Source organism: Apus apus, chromosome 18 (assembly GCF_020740795.1).
Source record: "Apus apus isolate bApuApu2 chromosome 18, bApuApu2.pri.cur, whole genome shotgun sequence".
Classification (NCBI taxonomy): domain Eukaryota; kingdom Metazoa; phylum Chordata; class Aves; order Apodiformes; family Apodidae; genus Apus; species Apus apus.
In genome coordinates, this window is record NC_067299.1 from 5708418 (window position 1) to 5728516 (window position 20099).

Consider the following 20099-nt stretch of genomic DNA (forward strand, 5'->3'; position numbering starts at 1 on the left):
CAGGCGTTTGGGAGGAGGCTCCTCCAGGGCTCAGGAGCTTGAGCCAGTGCCAACAGATCCCAGCCCCTTCAGTGACAATGGCCGCTGGCACTTCCTCCTCTCCACGCTCTCTCGAGCACCACTAAACAGAAAGAAAAACACAGGACAGCCCCTCTCCCCATCACATTTATCCCAGCCAGGTCTGTGCTGCTCTGGGCCCTCTGAACCATTTCCCAACACTCAAAGATGTTTTTTGGGAGAAAAGCTGCCCACGACCTCCTGCTTGCCTCCCTGCCATGCCAGTCCCTCCTTCCTCTAATCCCAGCTCCTCTCTGACTTCTCACAAAATGTCTCCTTCGCTGCCTGCCAGACCCGGCTCCAGCCTCCCAGGAGCAAGCTGTCACCTTGATGTCATTTGGAAAGGCTTTGAAAGGGGGGATCTATCTTTATCCACGCCGGGAAGCGCCATGCGCGACTCTGGCGCTGTGCAAGTAATTAACAATAATGAAAAGTTGGGGTTGCCATGGATATGCTGTTCTATTTACAACGTGCATCTCTCCCCATTGCCCAGACCCACGCAGCAACCGAGGGAAATCAGAAGCCCATTCACTGCCGCCGCGTGTGGTTTTATTTTTACCCGCGATGCTGTCACAGGACAGGCGGGACGTCAGGGCAGGAGCCACGGGCCGGCTCCTTGGGCTGATCCTTGGGAAGCAGCACACGGGGTTTCCCCGCTGCCCTGCCTCACCCAGACACAAGCTCTCCAAAGAGCTGCTGCCGGTGAAAAGAAACCCTGTAAAAGAGCTTTTCAGATACGTTTAACTGGTCATAACTTTGCTGTAAAAAAAATATAAAGGTGTGTGTGGGTAGGAGGAACAGTCCCCACACGGTGTTTTTGAGAACTTTGCTGCAAACGGGCTTGCATGTAAGTCTCTGCTTTGGGACCAGTGTTAGTTCAGGAGGGAAAAATAAATTTAAAAAAGAGAAAGAAAACAAAGGGAAAATCATCAGTCTGGGAATTGGTTTTTGGGTGGGCTACTTCGTGGGTCTTACATGCCCGGCTCTCTGGAATGCCAGCCCTCGTCAGTACACTGTGGGCTCTCTGCTAAGGATTGCAGTTAGCTTAATTAGAGACTCAGGTGAACATGAAAGATTAAATATGGAACAAAGCTGGGGACAGGTGGGAAGGCGGCCAGTTTGTGTTAATGTGCCGATCTGGGTACCTGCAGAATTAATTACACCAGGACTCGGGCGATGCGGGGGGGCTGTGGCTGCTCCATCCCAGCACAGCCTTAGTCACCGCTAATAGCCGTCGCATGAGGCACGCGTGGTATGAATCTTCTCCGGGGCTGTGTTATCCGCCTGTCATTACCAGCATCGCTGCTGGGGTTTTTTTTGGGTCTCACAGCTGCCGTCACACCGGCAGCACCCGCACCCGCCCCGCCGTGACTCAGCCCGGGGAGGAGGGGGCTGCCCGCAGCAAACCCGGGGCTCCCCCGCTCCCCACGGCCGCTGCAGCCCGGCAGATAACGCCGATAACCAAGGCACAAGAAGCCCTAGTTTTAGTGCCTGCTCGAATTCCTGTCAGGTGGGGGCCGTGAAACCTAAACCACCTCCTTTTGGAGACAAACACCGCGGCACTGGAACAGCAGCTTTTCGGCTGCAGTTACAGCAACAGCAGCGCTGCCCTCCTGGCCGGCGCAGCGCGAAAGAGGAAAAAATCCAAAACACGTGGCAATGCCCCATAGCGAGCTCCTCTGCTCCTCCAACAAACTGGTTCAGCAGCCTTCCGAGAAAAACCAGCAGGGGCTCGTTAGGGAGTGTGGAGAGAGTGCACCGAGTGAGTGGCACAGGGAGAGCCCACGAGTTTCCAGGCTGTGCCCCCCAACTAGAGCCGATGGAGGGTGCCAGGGCACAGACCCACCAGCCTCATGCCATGAGCACCCACACCCCCCATCTTGCTGTGCCCCCATTCACCCTGGCTGCTTCCCATGGAGCCGAATGTGCTTCCAGTGGGGAACCACAGGATGGACCACACATCCCAGCACTGGGTTGGGACCGTGCAGGGACCCAACACACCTTAAACAGAGGAGGAAAGAGCACAGGAAACTCAGACACGGGGTGAAGCACAAGCTTGGAGCACATGGGGTCCCTGTGTGGTGCAGGAGCTGTTAGGCAATGCCTGCTCCATCGCAGGTTCCCTGCCAGCCCCGAGCAAGGATCACCTTTTACACCAGAGAAAGCAACCTGGCATCCCTTGACCTTTCTGTACAATCACTAATATCTCATTTCTTTTGCAAAGCCTGTCTGGAAATTCAATGTTTTGTGAACAGGAATCTGCAGGTGCCAGAACTCCCCAGCCCTTCCCATGACAAGAGATGGGGACACAGCCCTGGGCAGTGCTGGCTCTGCCAGAACACACTGCAGGCTGGGCTTCCAGGAGAGGTCTGAGGTCCCCACTATAGGGCAGAGCCCCCAGCATGGTTTCCCAGAAACCAGGCAGTGATGGGTGAGCTGGGATGGGGAGGGAAGCAGCTACAGTGGAAGAGGTGCAAGGAGCAGGGAGCACTTTTGGGGAGGCTGAGCTGCCCAGCCACGTCAGTCCACCAGTCTTGGCTTCCCTGCCTGGCCACAGAGCCTTTCCCTGGGGCACAGGGAGAGGGGTCAGGGAAGGACACAGAGCATCACCCACCAGCCGGGCTGGAGGCACACACGCCATGGCTGCACAGCCCCGTGACTCAGCGAGTGAGAGTCTGGTTGAAACTCACTCCACCCTCCCCAGCCCAAACAGCATCTCAGCACCCCTCTGCACCCCGAGTCTTGCCAGGGGAGCTACTGAAATGCAGCCCATACCACAGGGTCCCAGCACAATGCACCATCCCTGCTCCTCCACTGGTCAATACAACAAGGGGATCCCTCAGTGCCACAAACACATAGTGGAACTGCTTCCCGTGACCCTAGAGAGCCCACAGTCTCCTACTGCCCATCAAGAGGGACAGCATAAGGAAAACTGGCCTTGGGAGATGGTACTTTCCTCCAGGTGGCACAGGCAGCTCAGCAAGCAGGCAGGAATGACAGGGCAAGACTTGATGATTGCCCCAGCAGTGACTAAGCCTCTGCACTAAGTGGCTCCCCGCAGCCAAATGTGGCCTGGTGAAACACACCTGGGCTACCAAAATCCTTCCCACTGCACCCGCCAGCCCTGTGAATCAGAGCACCCTGTGCATTTGTAATGGGTCACATGTCCTCACAGCCCACTGCACCCCAGCCACCTCCCAGGAGCCCCTACACCAAAATCTGCCCCTGCCCAGAGAACTCAGCCCACGGAGATGGGCTACGCTCTCCACTCTTTGTGTCACTGGAAAGCAAATTGAAAAATCCTGCTGTGTTTTGACCCTTTGCCTCCCCTGAGAGGCCTCCAGTGACCCATGTTCGACCACTTAAATTGCACAGAGTGACCTAAAGCCCAGGTTTTGTTTCCCCCATTAACAAGCCACAGCCTGAGCGCCTGCTCAGGGATCTCTGCTCTGCGCTGTCATCTCACATTGAACAAGAGGTGGTCGATGGCTCCGCAGCTGGATTTATCCCTGGGAGATCACTCACTGCCTCCCCTGGGTCCCTGCTGCCATCAAGCAGGCAAGGAGAAGGCAGGGCCCAAAAGCCACACCACTGCTCTTGTAAACACCGTAAAGGTGCTGGGACCAGAACGGTCAGTGCCTGTTGCTCCATGGTTTGTCCACCCTGGGATGCAGGTGTCCCTGGACCCAGGAGGTCCCACATCCCAGGGCTTTCTACATCACACAAGAACCTTTTTTTGCATCACGCCCGTGCAGGCAGCCAAAGGCGGGGAAGAGTAAACTCTGGCGTAGCCATGGAAACTGGAGAGGATGGATGGAGGCAGATCCCTGCACGCTTGTGCCACAGCACGAGGAAAGCAGCTGCCTGCTCCCTGCTCGGCCAGAGTGACCCTGCGGCTTCTGATCACAGAGCGTGGCAGGAAAACACCCCAGTGATTAAGCTAATAGCCCTAATGACCAGCTGATGGACTGCGGGCCAGACGCACCCTTCGGGAATGTGCCCAGGACTGCACCTTGCCCTGCTCACCCTGGCATGCCAGGCACGGCCAGGGCATGTCTACCAGGCTGGGCTGTAGTGAGGTAGGTTTGAGCCCCTCCAGCACCATCATTGAGAGGGTCTGGTCTTACTTCAAGCATCTTTGCTCCATTATGGTCTTTGTACCTCTTCCAGGAGATGCACAGGTTCCTATAGGAAGGTGGGGAAACCTGCCCACAATGTGATGTTGCCTGGCACAACCTGGGCAGGAGCTGATGGGAGACCAGGCTGCCTTCCTGTGGCATCGGCTCCTGCTGAGGCACAGCTGGCCTCCCGCACCAGGGAGGAGGGTGAGAAGGTGTCTGAGAAAGCTCTTGCTGCCTGCCACCTCCTCTGTGCTCAAGAACAAACCCTCTCGGGCCCATTTGCACCTCCATTTGGATCAAAATGGCTCTTGGCAGGAGGGGTGGGGACACCAGCCTTTCTGCAGCTCACAGCCACCCACAAGTGAATCCTTTACCAGGGAGGACCTGACATTTCCTTTTCCCTCCAGTACCCACTGCATTTGCTGCATCCTTGGGTGAAAGACTTCCCAAGTTTCCCTCCTTGCATTCTCAAACCCATGCTAAAAACACATAAAGCTCCTGGCAGGGTGAAGGTTAAACACACAAGTTACACCAGCATTAAAAACATCCGTGCAGGGTAGTTAAGAACCACCCAGGATGAGGGACTGGGGCTGTGCAAGAGCCTATTTCTCATTTACTGACAGTCAAATAGGGGCTGAAATGAAGGGTTTAGGTTCTTGGGGAGGAAACCCCACAGGTTGCTGAGGCTGCCACATCAAACCCCATCCTGCTGTCTGTAGCTGACACCACCCCAGGTAGCACTGCAAGGGCTCTGAACCCCCAGCCAAGGACACGGTCCCTGGACCCCAGCTCCTGAGGAGACACTCCCGAGGTTCATCTGTTTCTTAGCTTCTCAATAGATGTGAAACCACTCAGGGGCTCATCTCTGCCCTCTGAGATGGTGCAGCCCCAAGGAAAGCAGCAGAGGAAGAGCAGAGCTCGTTGCAACTCAGAGGCAAAGCAAACCTTGAGCTTGCAGAGCCGAAATCCTTACATTTTCTTTTTTTTTTGGCCTTTTGAGGTTTTCTTAATTTGTCTATTTTTGTTCCTTGCCCACCTCCGCGCTGAGTGTGACGAGAGCCTTCGCTGGAGAGGCAGGGTTTTAAGGAAGAGCTCTGGCTGTTATAAAGCAGCGAAGCTCTCCGAAAAACAGCCTCTGGAGCAATAAACAGATTTGGTGCTGAGGGCTGTGAGGGATGGCTCCATCTGGGCTGCTGAGTCATGAAACCTGCTGAAGGGAGATACGAGCCAGAGGGCTTGGGGCAGGGGAAGCTTTCTATCACGGATTTTTGCTATTTCAGTCTGAACGTGGGACAACAAAATCAGAAACCGAACAAAAGCGAGCTGGGGTGGCAACGCTCCGCTCCAGCAGGCAGGGGGTTAAAGCGGAGGCTGCCCTCCTCCTCCTCCTCCTCCTCCTCTCCCCAGGGCCAGGCAGCCGTGTCCCATCCCTGCCATGGTGGGAGGTGGGTGGCAGCAGATCCTTCCACCTTAGCCCGACTGTTTCCAGCCGAAGCCAAACTCTTCCCTTTGCCGTGTGGATCCTCCTGCCTTTGCCATCCCTCCATGGGGACCCCAGCCCACGCTGCCACCGGACCCGCCTGGTCCCCAGCACGGCACCCGTGAGGAGCCATGAGAGAGAGAGGGGTCCCCCAGGCCACCTCCCTTCTGCTGGGGATCGAGGATGTCCCGAGTCCACAAAAGAACAGGCTTGTCTCTCTCTCCTAGCGCTGTCCCCCTCCCCACTGGGCACACATCCAGTCCCCAGAGAAACTCTGGCACCTCCCCACCACCGAAGGGTCCCTACACACTCTGGTCGGGTCCCCGTGGGGACATGACATGTCCCATGCGTAACAGGGACCCCGTCATGCCCTTTCATAGCCCTTACCACATCCCCATCCCCCCAGGGACCCTCTCAATGTCGTTACAGGAACCCCCACTTGTCCCCAGCCCCACAGGGACCCCTCCAAGCCCCCCCACACGTGGTCACACCCCCACAGGGACCCTGCCACGTCACACAGGGCCACTTGGCGAGAGGGCTGGGGCCGAGGGAAGCGCAGCCGCACGCCCCCCGCCCGCGGGACCCCGACTCCCGCCGTCCCCGACCCCCGTCCCCTTCGGGCAGCGGCGCCTTTAAGGCTGGGCCGGGCGCCAACAGCCTCCGCCCGGGGGCAGAGCCGGGCGGGCCGGGCCCCGCCGTAGCTTGGTAACCGCGGCTCGGCGGGCGGAGGGCGGCCCCGACAGCGCCGCGGTCAGGTGGCAGCCCCGGAGACGGAGCCCGGCTGCCTCCCGATAAAAGTCCTGCCCCGCCGCCGCCCGCCGGGGAGCGCGGAGCTGCCACCGAGGAGCCATGGTAAGAGCGGGGCCGGGGGGGCTGGCGGGACCGGGCCTCGGCCGGGGAGGGATCGCGGGGCCGGCGGCCAGCGCTGCTGGGGGCACCGGGGGCTGCCGGTTCTCCATGTGAACGCTGCTTCGGCGTTATTTACAGCTCGCCCTGGTCAGTGTGTCTTAAAGTGCCCTCCCCGGCAGGCAGGGCAGCTCCGGCTCGGGGACGCACCACCGGCTTCCCCCCGCCTCTCAGCGCGGCCTCGGAGCTGCCCGTCCCGGCGGGGCTGAGGAGCTGCCCGGTGCTCTCGGGCTGTGCCGTTGGGGACCCGTCAGTCCCCGGCGGCCTTGGGTCCGGCCGCCCGCGCCATGGCCACTGCCAGGGGCAGGACGAGCCCCCGTGTCCGGACACGGAGCTGCCCGCGGTGGGACGGTGCAGACCCACCTGCCCAAAAGAACAGGGACGAGGCAAAAACCTGGTGGCGGGTGGTTAAACCCTCAGCACGGCTGGTGGGAGGCACTTCAGATTCACACCAGCACGGCTCAGCGTGGAGGGACGGGTGTTTCCTTGACGTGGAAACAAGCCCCAGCCCACGCCGTGGTGCCGGAGTGGAGCACGGATCCCTGGATCCTGCCACCCCAGGCACCCCTGGCTCGCCGGGCAGCCCGGTGCTGCCAAACCCTGGCACGTACCGGTGGCCATCCGGCCTCAAAACCAGACCGGTTGTGTGTCTGTGGCCCTTGACTCAGCTCTGGAGGAGCTGCTTTGGGCAACACTAGTGATCAATGAGCAGCATTTGGCTGTAGGGAGATTGGGAAGGATTATAACCTGTTCGACTGGGCAGCAAATGAGTCTTTTATTCTGGAGCTCTGAGTATTGACAGATGTCCTAATATCATGTTGCAAGTTCAGTTTATCCCTAACGCCACTGCCACAGGAATGGTGGAGGGATTAGCACTGACAAAACACTGTTTTGCTTTATGATACATGGGATCAGCTGTCCCTGCTCTGGCAGGGAGCAGATTCCTCCCCCAGGCTTCTCCATCCTCCTCCATGCATGCCACCTGGCCAGGGGCTGGGACACTCTGATTCCCAAGTCCCGAGTTGGGCGTGCATGCCAGTCCCCACCGGCAGGGATCTGCTGCCATGACTTGGCTAGTGCGACCCTGGTGAACATCAGGAGGGGAGCAGTAATGCAGCAGGTTTTAATCAATTTATGCCTAGAAGGTGTGAACGTGCAGCTCTGCCTGTCCTTCCTGCTCCTGAGGGCTCGCCTGGCTCCTGGACGGGGCTTGCACATTCCGTCCTTCCTCCAGAAAGGCAGGTGAAATCCTACGGATTTCATCCAAGCCCTTGCTGCTCTGCAGGGCTCTTCAGGCTCTGGTACCAAGTCCTTGTCGATCAGGGCAACACTGAAATTGACATGGCTTCATTCAGCACCTGATCCCAGCTGGAATCTCAGAGCTGGAAAGGCAGAGAGCTCATGCTGCTCTAGTGCTAAAAGTGTACAGGGTGTGGGGAAAAATCCTCTGTCTAAACCAGACATTACAAGTGGGAAGAAAGATGCAGAGGCCTATGAGAAAGTCTCCGAGAGCTCTGTTATGAGAGTCAGTACCAGCTTTGTCCCAGGGAACTGGCCATGTGGCACATCTGGGCATCCAGGTAGAAGTCAGGAATGAGGAGAGGGGGAAAGGCAAGGCAGTGGGTACCAGAAACAGCTTTGCTTCCCTTCACCACACACTGGCCCCAGAGGAGCCATCTACATTAGGTTGTTCACCAGCACAGTGAGGAAGCCTTCCAGGCTTCCTGCCACCACTGCAGGACCTTCCTTCCAGAGTGGGTTTCCTTAGAAGGTGGGGTCAATGCCTCAAACCCAGTACAGGAACTTCTCCCATCCCCACTCCGGATACACAGCCCTTGCCACATGAACACTGATTTTGCTTTAAAAAAAAACAACAACACCAAGCAACCATAAAGAAAACATCTAGCAAAGAGGGCTCCAATACTTGGAAATAGCTGAGGAACCTCTAAGCAGCAGCCCCAGTGGCTGCTTGGAAAGAAAGCCTTAAACTGGAAGGCAAACATGCTGCCCACCCTTCCTGTGGCACCATGGGGCTGGGGTGGCTGCCCTATTGGTGGTGCCTGCAGAGCACTCCCTGGTGCCAGCACACAGCTCACAGGCTGGTCTCAGACAGCTATTCCCACTCTTAAAAAAAAACACAAATGTTAAAAATTTAGGCTTTAGCTTCCCAGCAGAAAGGCTCAACAGGTGCCACTCCAGCCCTGCAGTTTGGGATACCTGGACTGATGAGACTTAATTTTCCTCTTTGTCACCGGCATGGAGGGTGGCTGTGGGTCCCTTCCCCTTGCAGGGAGGCTGAGCAGCAGCTCATGGGGGCAGGGGTTCTGGTTCACAAAGGAAATCTGAATTTGCACCCTGTCCCTGCTGCTGAGCAAAAGACCATTTCCCCAAGCCTTGAGCAGACAGAGCTACGTACCAGGAGGCGAGGGGTGCTGGCCCTGAGCTGCTTACCAGGGAAGCATTTGCTACTGCATGTAAACTTGATTTCCAACTAATTGATTAAAATTGGCCTCCCTTCCTGTTACCCTAAGCAACCCCATCGATGTGCTCAGAAAGTGACCTCATTCCTTACAGCTGCTGCGGATGGCTGGGTGCACCAGCCAGCCCATTGCCATCCTGCTTTCTTGCTTTTACTGCCCCATGCCAAAAGGCTGCCTGGTCTTGGGAAAGCATGGGCAGCCCCTGCCTGCAGGGGGTTCCTTTACCAGGGAGTGCCAGGCTTAGAGACCCCCTCCAAGAAGTGGGGCTGCATTCAGTGTGTGCACCAGTTGGCAGCACCCCTGGAAAAGGTGCCGGTGAATGCCAGCATGGAAGCACCAGACAGTTTCCAGGGCACATTGCAGTGAATTTGCAGCTGCCATCGATTTTCTGGGTTCTGAGGAGAGCTGGCAGGGAGGGCAGAGCCCAGAGGCAGATTAGCAAGAGGCACAACCCCTGGCAGCACCCACTGGGGTGAGCCCTGTGGTGCCAGCTGAGCAGCCCTGGTCCTCACAGGGTCACACGTGAGCAAACACACCAGGTCTGTGTTTTGCTCAACTAATAAGGAAGAGATTGTGTCCCTCCTGTCAGCTGTGACGGTGCAGGGCGCATCCCAGGAAAAACAAGGCTCCATCTTGCAGCACCCAGGAGCAGATCTGCTCCCTGAGCATACCCCAGCTCCTCTCCATCCATGTTCCCCCAGGATCACACACACACTCGGACACAAGGAGTAGGGAATGGAGCAGGAGAGCTTTCCTTAGCTCCTCCTGCAAGCCAGATCCCGTCAGCTGGCTCTGAAATAAGCTAGAGTGCTTCAGAACAGACAGCATCTCAACTGTGGGGCCAAAACCAGCCCTTGGTGCTCAGCTGAGTACAGAGCTATCACTGCACACAACTGTAGGGTCCCATTCATGCCTCCTCAGGCTTAATTCTGGGTTTGAGAGTGTTTCATGCACCCAACCAGAGATTTTAAATAAGGCATGGACGGCCTCACTACTGGCTTGTACTGTGGCCCCACAGGTGAGCCCTGTGCTCCTGCTGCTCTCGCCAAGCAACTGCCACGCAGAGCATGGCATGTTAGAGCCAGTGGCTCCAAAATAACAGGGACTGCTTTAAGAAGAAAGATGGTTTGTTTTTCTTGCATAAAATCCTCTTGCTGGTTGCCGGGGGAAGCTCGTCCCCAGAGCAGCTTTATCACTCTGAGTTTATAAATACCAACGTGCTGGAGGTTGCACCCGTGCCTGCTCCCGTCTTGCTCCGTTCTCGCACGCTGGCTGGGAGCTCTCCCATAGCCAGAGGTTTTGCTGGCAGGATCCAGCTGTCAAGCAGGGAAGAGGCAGCTCTGCCTGTTCCCACTCCTCAGCGGAGAGGAGGGGGCAGCTGCATGGCAGGGAGAGTGTAACGTGCCCGTGGGCAGCTCTGCTGCCTCGCCGAGGAAATAGTGGAAGGAAAAAGCATCTGCAGAACTGCCTGGGAGAGGCAGGCAAGGACACTGGCCAATGGGCCAAGTAGCATCCTTGGATGGATCCTTCTGAAAACCCTCGCACCCATTTTTTGTGTTCTTTTGATGCTGAGAGACTTGGAAATCAGGGAGCCAGGCTTTGGCTTGCAGTGCGAGGAGGGATGAAGGGGCTGGCAGAGCACTGCTGGGCATTCAGGAGCTCATCAGCTGGGCATGGTGGGCCAATGTACAGCCCACTGTCAGCTGTGCCCCGGTGGTCTGCCAAGGCTTGCTATGCTGCCCCCTGCATTTTGCAATTGCTTATTAACCCCTCCTAAGTTTGCTCAGCATAGTAACCTCAGTAGCCTGGTCACAGAGCGAGGCTCGGTGGCATGAGGTGCCTGCAGCCAAGCAGGGAGTGTCTGCCGGAGCCAGGAGGCTGCTGCTGGGCTGCAGGAGGCAGCAGGGGAGGCTTGCAGAGCCCCAGCCTTGCCCAGAGCAGCAGGCATGCTGCTGGTGTCCATGGAAAGGAGAGGGGCCATGACACAGGAGCATCTGCTGTCACCCATGCAGAGGCAGCGTCACAGCAAGCTGAGACAGGTATTGAGGGTTCATCAGCCCTGCAGCCTGGGAGCTGGCTTGGGTCATGGGAGCAGCCCGAATTCCAGGAGTGTGGAGGAGGCAGCACCACACCAGGGGAAACGAGACTTTGTGCTTATGGACTAAACGTGTTTGAGCCGGGTCCTTGAGCGAGGATAAGCAGAGGTTGTTTTGCAGCCATACCCTGCCGGTTTCTCACACAGAGGGGGGAGCCGCGCCTGAAACGTGCCACGGAACCTTTGGGAAAGCACCCGTGTGTGCAGGAGACCTGGCTGTGCCGTGAGCTGCACAAGCAGCCAGGCCTGCTCGGAGCTTCAGGTAGACAGATTATCATCTTGATTTACCATCTGACAGTTTCCATCCTGTGCTCGCCCGAGAGGGTAACGCAGGCTGCGAGCAGGAATCAATCAGGGTTCGGTCACAGCCCGAATCACCCTCCATCCCCTCGTGCTCCCCCTTCCTTCTTTTCTGCTTCAAAGCCCAACTGCTCATCCCTTCTGTCACGAGGATGTGCCGATGGCTCTGAACCACGCGCCCAAGAGCAGTCAGTCCCAGCTTCAGGAGCACATCCACAACAACCAAAAGCAGGAAAGCAAAGACTTCCATGGAGCAAAGAGAGAGCTGCCATGAGGCCCGGGAGAGGCAGCCCTGCTGGTGGCCTCAAGCCCACTTGAAACTCCCCTGGTCTCAGGACAGGCAAGACCTGACCCTGAGAACAGCTGCAGTTTGTGATCTCTGCTGAAATTTATTTTAAATGCTGTTCTCTACAACCATTTCTGAAGCAATTTACTGTTCAGCCTGGTTAGGAAAAGCCCTGAGCAGGCTCGTTCATTCAGCACCTGCAGTATTGACTCTTCTTTTTACTGCAGCATTAGAGAGCATTTGTCATCCCTAAAATGAATAACATTTCCTCTCCTGGGAAGGGGGAGAAGGCTTGCTTCAGTACTGACATTTCACACACCCAGCCCACAAACCTGCTTCGAATCCCAGATGATGCACTGGGAATAAAACCAGGGGCTTTGGTGTCTTTGCTCTGTCAGCAGGGCGGAGCTCCCGACTCACCTGGTCCTCTCCACACACTAAATTTGCCAGGTACCTCTTGTGCCCTGCCCTCCACACCCTCTTGGATGCCCTGAGCAGCCACAGCCCTCCTAGAGCAGAGGGAAAGCCAGAGACACCCAGTGGGCAACCAAAGAGCCAGAGCAGGACCAGCCATCCCTCCCCACTCCAGGAGCTGGCTACCAAAGTCCCACCACTTCCAAGTTTCCTGTGATTCAGGGGAAAAAAAAAGCCTGGGAGAGGCTCTCACCTCTGCCAGGTGCCAGCTACATTGCCACCTTAGTGACATACTGTCCAACGCCAACTGCAGGTCTTACTCAAGTCCCTCATGAACAAGTCACAGCCTGTGCTCTCAAGCCAGAGGAGCCCTTAAAAAAATAATATCAAACCCGAAATCAGAGCCAACCACCCAGCAGCACCGGAATAAGAAACCAGAAGCTCAGACTTGCCAACTCCTTGTCTACAGACTGACAAGCAAGGCTCTGTCCTCCTGTCCTAAAGATCATAGTGTAATTAACTAATATTTGCCTGTTTGCCTCAGCCTTCTGAGCATTCAGAGGTATTTTTAAGCCTTTCTTAGGAGGTCCAGGAACATTTTCCTATGGGAATTTCAGCCTTTGGTAGCAGGACTGCATTCTCGGGAACAAAAGCAAGAGAAACAAACTCCACGTATCACAAGATTTGGAAGAACAGAGCCCAAAACATTGCCACAACCTTTCTGAGGGACTAGACCACCTGATACACAAACCATTATTGTTGGGTTGCTCTTTAAAACCCTCCAGCCTAGAGGCTGATGCCAGGAAAATCAAGCCCAGATGGGACATGACCCAGTGTCAAACTGGTCAGCCCTACAAAGTTACACGTCACTAGCCTTCATGGGAGCAGGCAAAGCTCCTGTCCCTTCTCTCAAAAGACATGACTGCAGATGAACCACACAACTTAGCCTCAAGGTACAGCAGAAACACACAGTGCCCGACACAAGCCAGCCAGGCTTACCTGAGCAGCGTGGTGGGTCTGTAGAGAAGCTGGTGGATGCTGGAGAAGTGCCCTTCGCTGTGAACTCACACCCAGGGACAGCGCTGGCTAGGAACTGTGTGAAGACCTGGAAGCTTTGAAGACCAGAATAATCTCTAAGCTGTAATTACCCTCTCACTTCCCCCACCTCTAATTATGCAGATGAGAGAAATAGCAGAACCCACCAATCTGTCAAGGAGAGAGGAGGCTGCAGTGATCCCACTCCTGTGTTGCCAGGACCAGGGACCACCAAGACACCCTGCCAACCTAGGGGTCCCAGCTCTCCCCATCAGCATAAGCATGTGGCTGTAGCTGGTCTCTGTGCAAGGGGAAGACCAAGACAGAATCTAGAAAAGGGTTTGTTGTGGGTCAGGGCTGTTACAAGATTAATTAATCAATTAACTGGGGTCAGCTCAGCGAGTGAGAATGCGGTGGCAGGCACACCTGGTTGCTGCCAGCCCAGCACCAGCTGCAAAGGGAATTTCAGGCCTTTGCAGGAAATCATGGCCACATCCCATCTCCTCTGGAAGGTGGCTTTTGCTGCTCTAGTGGTGACAGCCGCAGTTCCAAACCCTTGGCATAACAGCCTGTGCTGGGGAGCACCCGTGGCCCCTTCACAGTGTGACAATCCATGACCAGCCACCTGAGACAGGCTCCAGCACCCTGGGGACACTGACTTCAGGCTTGTGAGACCACCTTAGCCTGCACAACTGCTTGGAAATTCCAACCAAGAAGAAACAGGAGGAGACGTGGGTTGTTTTTTTTCACGTGAGGTGGTGCAGAGTGGCTGTATCCATGTGGCTCTCCCCAACTCCGTGCAGAGGCTGAATGTGGTGGAGCTGGACCTGCACCCAGCACCTCTCCCTGTGCCCTGTTTGCCACAGTACTGGCCTGTTCTGCCACTGTCCCTCACAGGCACCACCGGTGGCACAGCCAGGGCTGGGCTGTGTCCATGCTTTGTTTGATCTCCAGCAGTTTTTATCTTTTTTTTTTTGCATACAGCAATGGCTGGGAAGAGGCTTTTCACTCTTTTCCTCTCTCTCTGCCCCAGCAGAGAACTAGTGTACGAAGAGCAAGTGTTGAATTACAGCAGGGCCGTGGCAGGGCGAAGCTGGTGTGCTGAGAAAGGCAAATGGAGTTTCACGGGAGTGGAGCAGCAGACCTGAGGCGAGCCTTTGTCGCGGGCTGCTGGGGCCAGGCGGGAGGGTGACGCCGGGGTGCAGCTCTCCGGGCAGACAAGGCCTCTCACACTTGCAGGCCCGGTGGCTGCTCCTGCCATCCCAGCCAGACGAGGCCCCCTTTCATTCTCAGGCTCCCTGTGAGCCAGCAGCTGCTCAGCCTGGTACGTGTGGGCAGGAGGACAGAGGCGTTGTCACATGCCTGAGCCAGCATGTCGCAGTCGGTGGCATCCCAGGCAGCTCCTGCTGCCAGACGCGGGCAGGGACTGGCGCCTGCCCCTCTCCCTTCGCGCCTTTCCCCCAGCATCTGCTCCTGCCGGGCAGCATCCCGGGCTACCAGGCACTCGGTGGATGGAGCACAGCAGCCTTATCTCTCACTTACATAATGAACTTCCCTCCGGAACATTAACTCCTTCTGGGCCAGGGCCGTTTCCGTGCGAGCAGCCGCTCAGCGTCCTGCCTGGTGTCCGCCATTTGCAGCCTGAGGGCCGCGGCCTGTAGCTGGGCCACGGGACGCTGGGCACCCGCCTGCCTGCCCCGCTGGGCCACAAGTGCACCCCGTTCCCCGACAGCAAGGGAAGGAGGGGCAGAGGGATGCCTGCCTGTCGCTGCTCCCCTCTTCCTGGGCGAGCAGCTTGGCCCGTGGCAGGAGGCCAAGGCCTCCATGCCGTGCCCCCCGGGCCCTTCACTGCCAGCCCGGCAGTGTTTGCAGAGCGAGCCCAGCCTGTCACATGCAAATGTCCAGATAAGTTGCTGCCTGCAAACAGGAACCACTTTATGGAAAGCAGCAAAGCCCTTCCCAAATCACCTCAGGGAATTTTCTGAGGCCACCTGGGGAGCAGCCAGACCCCAGGTGCAGCTGCCAAACTGTGGGGATGGTGAGTGTGCCCACCCGAGCAGCGCGTCAGGGCCCCTCTGGGGCAGGAACTGGGGTGCCCCGGTCTGTGGGGCTGGGATTCCAGCCCCTCGCTGCCAGGAGACAGCTGATGGATGAGCTGCAGGGAAGCAGGAGGGTGAGGCAGGGTCTGCCTTGCTCCGAGCTGGGGCTACTCAGCTCTCCTGTGGTCTGGCAGCCTTTCCCAGCAGGCAACTGCTTCACCTGCGCTCTGGGGACTTGAGTTATTTCTGGATAAATAAAAGAATGGGATCAGATGCTGTCCTTGTCCTCTGCCCATCGCTGTCCTCTGCTTTCCAGGAGGGGGGTGACGTGCTCAGGGCACCAGCTCTGTCCCTCCCTGTTTGCCCCTGTAACTCTAGTCAGAAATGCAGACCCACAGCAGCTGCTTGGGACTAGGTGAGCACCTTGGCAGATGCTAAAGGAGATGTTAGAGCAAATTAATTTATTTCTTTTTTCAGTCAGTACTTTTGTGCCAGCCTCATATTCCTCTGGGCCTACCGTGGTTTTGAACACTGTGTTGGCAGCAATTGTGACACTACGCTGTCAGCAGCAAGTGCCTTCCCCAGGCCTCAGTTTCTCGCTGGGGAGCAGGCAGGGCAGTGGTGTTCCTCCCTCCCAGTCCTTGGACAGGATCTAAATTGGGTGGCTTAAACATACCTCAGCAGAGGGGGCTGCCTGGCATCCTGTTTGGGTCCAGCACAACTCCCAGTAACCCCCACACTCTCTTCTCTCCCCAGCACAACATCGGACGTGCTCTATGAGACATCCCAACTCCAGCAGCCCACAGCATCCGTGTGCCCATCGATGAGTTGGAGCAGGACAGTTTGTTACCGAGTGTAAGTGCCTGAATCCTTTGCGGTGTCAGTGACAGCTATTTGAGTGCAGGGATTTCCCCTGCTCAAAGGACTTCATTCCTTTGAAAAACGGTGCCTTCCTTTGCTGCTCCAGCGGGGTGGCTGCGCTGGGGGTGTCCGCGGGGGAAGCCGAGCGCTCACAGCTGCAGCAAAACATTTCGTGTCGGGGCATGAGCTCCTGCAGCACCGGCTCTTTGGGCCCACGGTTGCAGGAGCTGCTCAAGTAGCTGCCAGCAGGGAACAAGCCACAGAGGAGATGGTGTTATGCTCATTAAGTTACTGTACCACAAAGCTGTGCCAAAAATCTGCTGGCAGCGTTACCAGCCGCTGCTGAGACCTGCCGGGGTTTCCGGGGGCGCGGGATGCAGACAGACGGTTGCACTCTCATGTCGGGGCTGGGGAAGCTGGAGCTGGGGTCTCTCAGCCCCTTGAGGACCATCTGACCTGGAGAATGAGCTGCTGGAGGGACAGACGCCCTCTCACCTGAGGCTCTGAGCACCCCCAGATCCCCTCCGTGCAAAGCCCAGTGACATTGGTGGGCTCAGCCTTAGCTGGGCAGAGCAGGGACTCCCCAGCCTGCACCAACTGGAGCCTCTCCCACGGCCCGTCTCTGGGTGGAGTCTCCAGAGCTAAAAGGGACTTGCGGATTATTAATGCTCTGGGGCTCACCCTTTTGTTTGTGGGTTCTCCACTGGCTTTGGAGAAAGGAAATAGGAGAAGTAAAAGCAGGGATCCTTCCTGGGGACCACAGAGGGGATGCATGGCTCAGGCAGGTGAGCCCAAGCCTTTGCAGAGCCTGTCTTTCTCCAAAGCATGAGTCAGTCATTGAGGTGGCAGGAAAAGAGCCTCCCTTGTCCCAGCCTTTGCTTTGGTTTTACTCTCAGCTTCTGACATAACCAGGTCACTCTTTCCACACTTCCCCAGCCTCAATGAGAGCCGAGTACTGATCTGGATGGACATGACTCACTGCCTTTTCTAATGAGAAACTTTCCTCTGTTTATGTACTTTGTCGGGGCCTTTCATACACCTAAAAAAGAAGGGTGGCACTGGGGAGAGGGCAGGGTGATCTGAATTGCTGGCACCCACACCCAGCCCCCACGAGCTGTTTCTTACCATCCCCTTGGACTCTGGCCAGTTGTGAAGTTGCTGCTTTTAAGCATGAAAAGGGTGTAGCTAATCTTCCACGTGCTAATCCGGGTGAAATGCTGTCCAGGCCCACAGGTAGGCTGCCCAAACCCTTGACAAGTAATTGGAGCTAATTAGGCTGGGAGATTTTTTTCTATTTTTTTTGTTAATATCTGCCCAGGCAATGCCTGGGGGGCCTGGTGGTAATGAGCACTGTGCAACCCCAGAACCACCTTACCTAGGGAGGTTTGCCAGTAGGAGGTTGTCCAGGCCACAGCAGGCTGAGTTGGGTTTTCCTCTTCTCTTGCATAGGCACAGTCTGGGTGGACAGCTGCCCCACTCATGTGGCATTGCTTGTGTTTTGCAGTGACTAAGCAGAGGAAGCTCTCACTGTCCTTGCACCACCAGACCAGACAAACCTTCCTTTGGCTGAAGATCCCGTTGGGTCTCTTCCCATAATGGAAGCGTGAGTGCCAAGATCCTCCATGACCTCCAGAAGCCACAACTCCTTACCGAGAACTCTGATGGCTCCACGGATGCTTTCTGAGAGCGCCCTGGGGGGCATCGCTCAAATCACTCCCTCGCTGTACCTGAGCCGGGGCAGCATCGCTTCCAACCGGCACCTGCTCCTGTCCCGGGGAATCACCTGCATCATCAATGCCACCATCGAGATTCCCAATTTTAACTGGCCCCAGTTTGAATATGTGAAAGTGCCTTTGGCCGACATGCCCAACGCCCCCATCTCCCTGTACTTCGACAGCGTCGCCGACAAGATCAACAGCGTGGCACGGAAGCACGGGGCCACCTTAGTCCATTGTGCTGCTGGCGTCAGCAGGTCGGCCACCCTCTGCATCGCCTACCTGATGAAGTACCACAAGGTCTCCCTCTTCGAGGCCTACAACTGGGTCAAATCGAGACGCCCCATTATACGCCCCAACGTGGGCTTCTGGAGGCAACTGATAGACTACGAGAGGAAGCTCTTTGGGAAGACGACGGTTAAAATGGTACAGACACCATATGGCATCATCCCAGACCTTTATGAGAGAGAGAGGAGACCCCTGATGCCTTACTGGGGAATTTAAAGGGACTGCAGATGGGAAGCACAACAGAAGGGACATGCTGTTCTCAGTCAACCAGCCTGGAGACATTCCCTTCTCCTTCTACAGCCAACATTGGTTCTTTACCATACAGCAGAACCTCAACGAAATCTCAACTCACTAACCTGCAAGGCCAACAACTCCCTTCAAAGCGTTTCTCTCTACAGGGATTCCCCCATCCCCATTTCTCTGATCTAGCAGAATGAGGTCTCCTTATAAGTTTATTCCTCTCATAAAGCCTCCCTCCCTTTTTTAGTCAGTTTATTAGTATCCTCTGAGGAAAGGCCTAAAAGGCACCTGGCAGAGTTAATGAACAAAGCGCGCTTTGTGATGCGGTAGCCTGGATATTTCGTTCATAGCTTGTTTGCTTCCCTGCAAGATCCCATAGTGGCTTGGGAGCAGCACTAGCACAGAGCCAGTGAGGTCCTTCTCTGTGCCAGAGATTTTTTTCCAAGAGCCAGGAAGGCAGACATGCAGGGTGGTTGGGGTGCTAGTGCTGGTGTTTTCTTTAACATCTGTAGTGACTCTCAGTATATAGTGTTTGAGATCTTTAGTCAGCTCTTAATCTGTATTAAAAGTAAAAATAAATAAATAAATAATGGAAAGAGTGAAGTCAGTCTGTGTCGGCCACAAGTAAAATAAAATTTGAATTATTCAAATCAAATAAATACAAGATCCTTTTTTCACTCATTCCATGGCCAGGGCAATAGTCCTGGAATACACTTACACTGCTGAAAAATGCTGGTGTGTTTTGTGGGTGGAAAGTAAACAGAGATCTTGTCCAACCATGGCTCAAGACAGAAGCAACAGGTTAACCCTCCCTGCACTGGCAGCCAAAGAAACCCTTAGGAAACTGTCTGTGCGTGGCCACCTGCCAAAGGGGCTGGGCTGGGTTTTCCTATAGTCAGTCAACCAGTAAGTTGGAAGTAGGAACAACCACTTGACTACTTAGCTCTGAGTACGGTCGTGATCTGCCTTAGCCCATTTCTAAATCACTTCATGATGTCCTCATGGTTATGTTGCATTCTAGAGTTATTCTGCTCAAAACGGCGATCTGTCCAACCTCCCAGACAAGGATGGCTTTATGGAGAAGGCTTGGCCTTGTTCTGTGTGTGACGAGAATGGTTCCAACCTGAGATGTGGGAGAAGCCTTTCCATGGCGTCGCTGCTGCCTCCTGGACATCGGTCCCAATCCCACGGGTGGGACGGGACTGGCTTTGCTGGATCGTACCCGGCCCACCAGGAGAGCAAGGCAAGTCCTCTGTGAGACATCTGTGTCCTCTGTTGTATCCCTGAAGGAGGAACAGGCAGATTGCTGGATGCTGAGATAGCTATCTGATTTAAATGAGATTCTATACTTGTAAAAAAAAAAATAAATCAATAAAGATTAAGCAAGAACATGTGTTGGTTTCTATTCAGAGCTGTCCTAATGTGTCTCAAGTAACAACGAGAACATGGTGTAATACTGAGCAGTGGCTTTAAACAAATCCAGACCTCAGCCTTGAGAGAAATACTGTGATCTGTTCTCCTCACTTGGCTCATCACAATCCATCCACGTGTCCTGCAGCTTCTGATCCTCATCACAAAAGCCAGGCAATTAATTTGGGTATTTCAAAATGTTTATCTCCCGAAGTCCTAGCTGAGGTTTCAAGGAAGAGCAGACGTGGTGAAAGGTTTTCTCCCAGCTGAACCACACTCTGAGGGCTGCTGCACTACTGGGTTTCTGGTTTCCCCAGACTAAAAAGCCACTGGGACTGAAATACAGTTATCACGGTGCATGTGGCCTCCACT

At 55.6% G+C, this 20099-nt stretch overlaps 1 protein-coding gene across 1 annotated transcript; it reads left to right on the forward strand.

Annotated features, from left to right (window-relative positions):
- The first annotated feature begins 6384 nt into the window (after positions 1-6384).
- On the forward strand, positions 6385-19673 carry DUSP14 (dual specificity phosphatase 14). Its single transcript, XM_051636034.1, has 3 exons — positions 6385-6510; positions 15970-16068; positions 17579-19673. The coding sequence occupies exon 3, from the start codon at positions 17697-17699 to the stop codon at positions 18291-18293; it is 597 nt and encodes a 198-aa protein (XP_051491994.1). The 5' UTR covers positions 6385-6510; positions 15970-16068; positions 17579-17696; the 3' UTR covers positions 18294-19673.
- Positions 19674-20099: the final 426 nt, after the last annotated feature.

What these genes read in the sequence shown, in the direction of transcription:
- DUSP14 (XM_051636034.1), top strand. Translation starts at nt 17,697, where the DNA reads ATGACCTCCAGAAGCCACAACTCCTTACCGAGAACTCTGATGGCTCCA.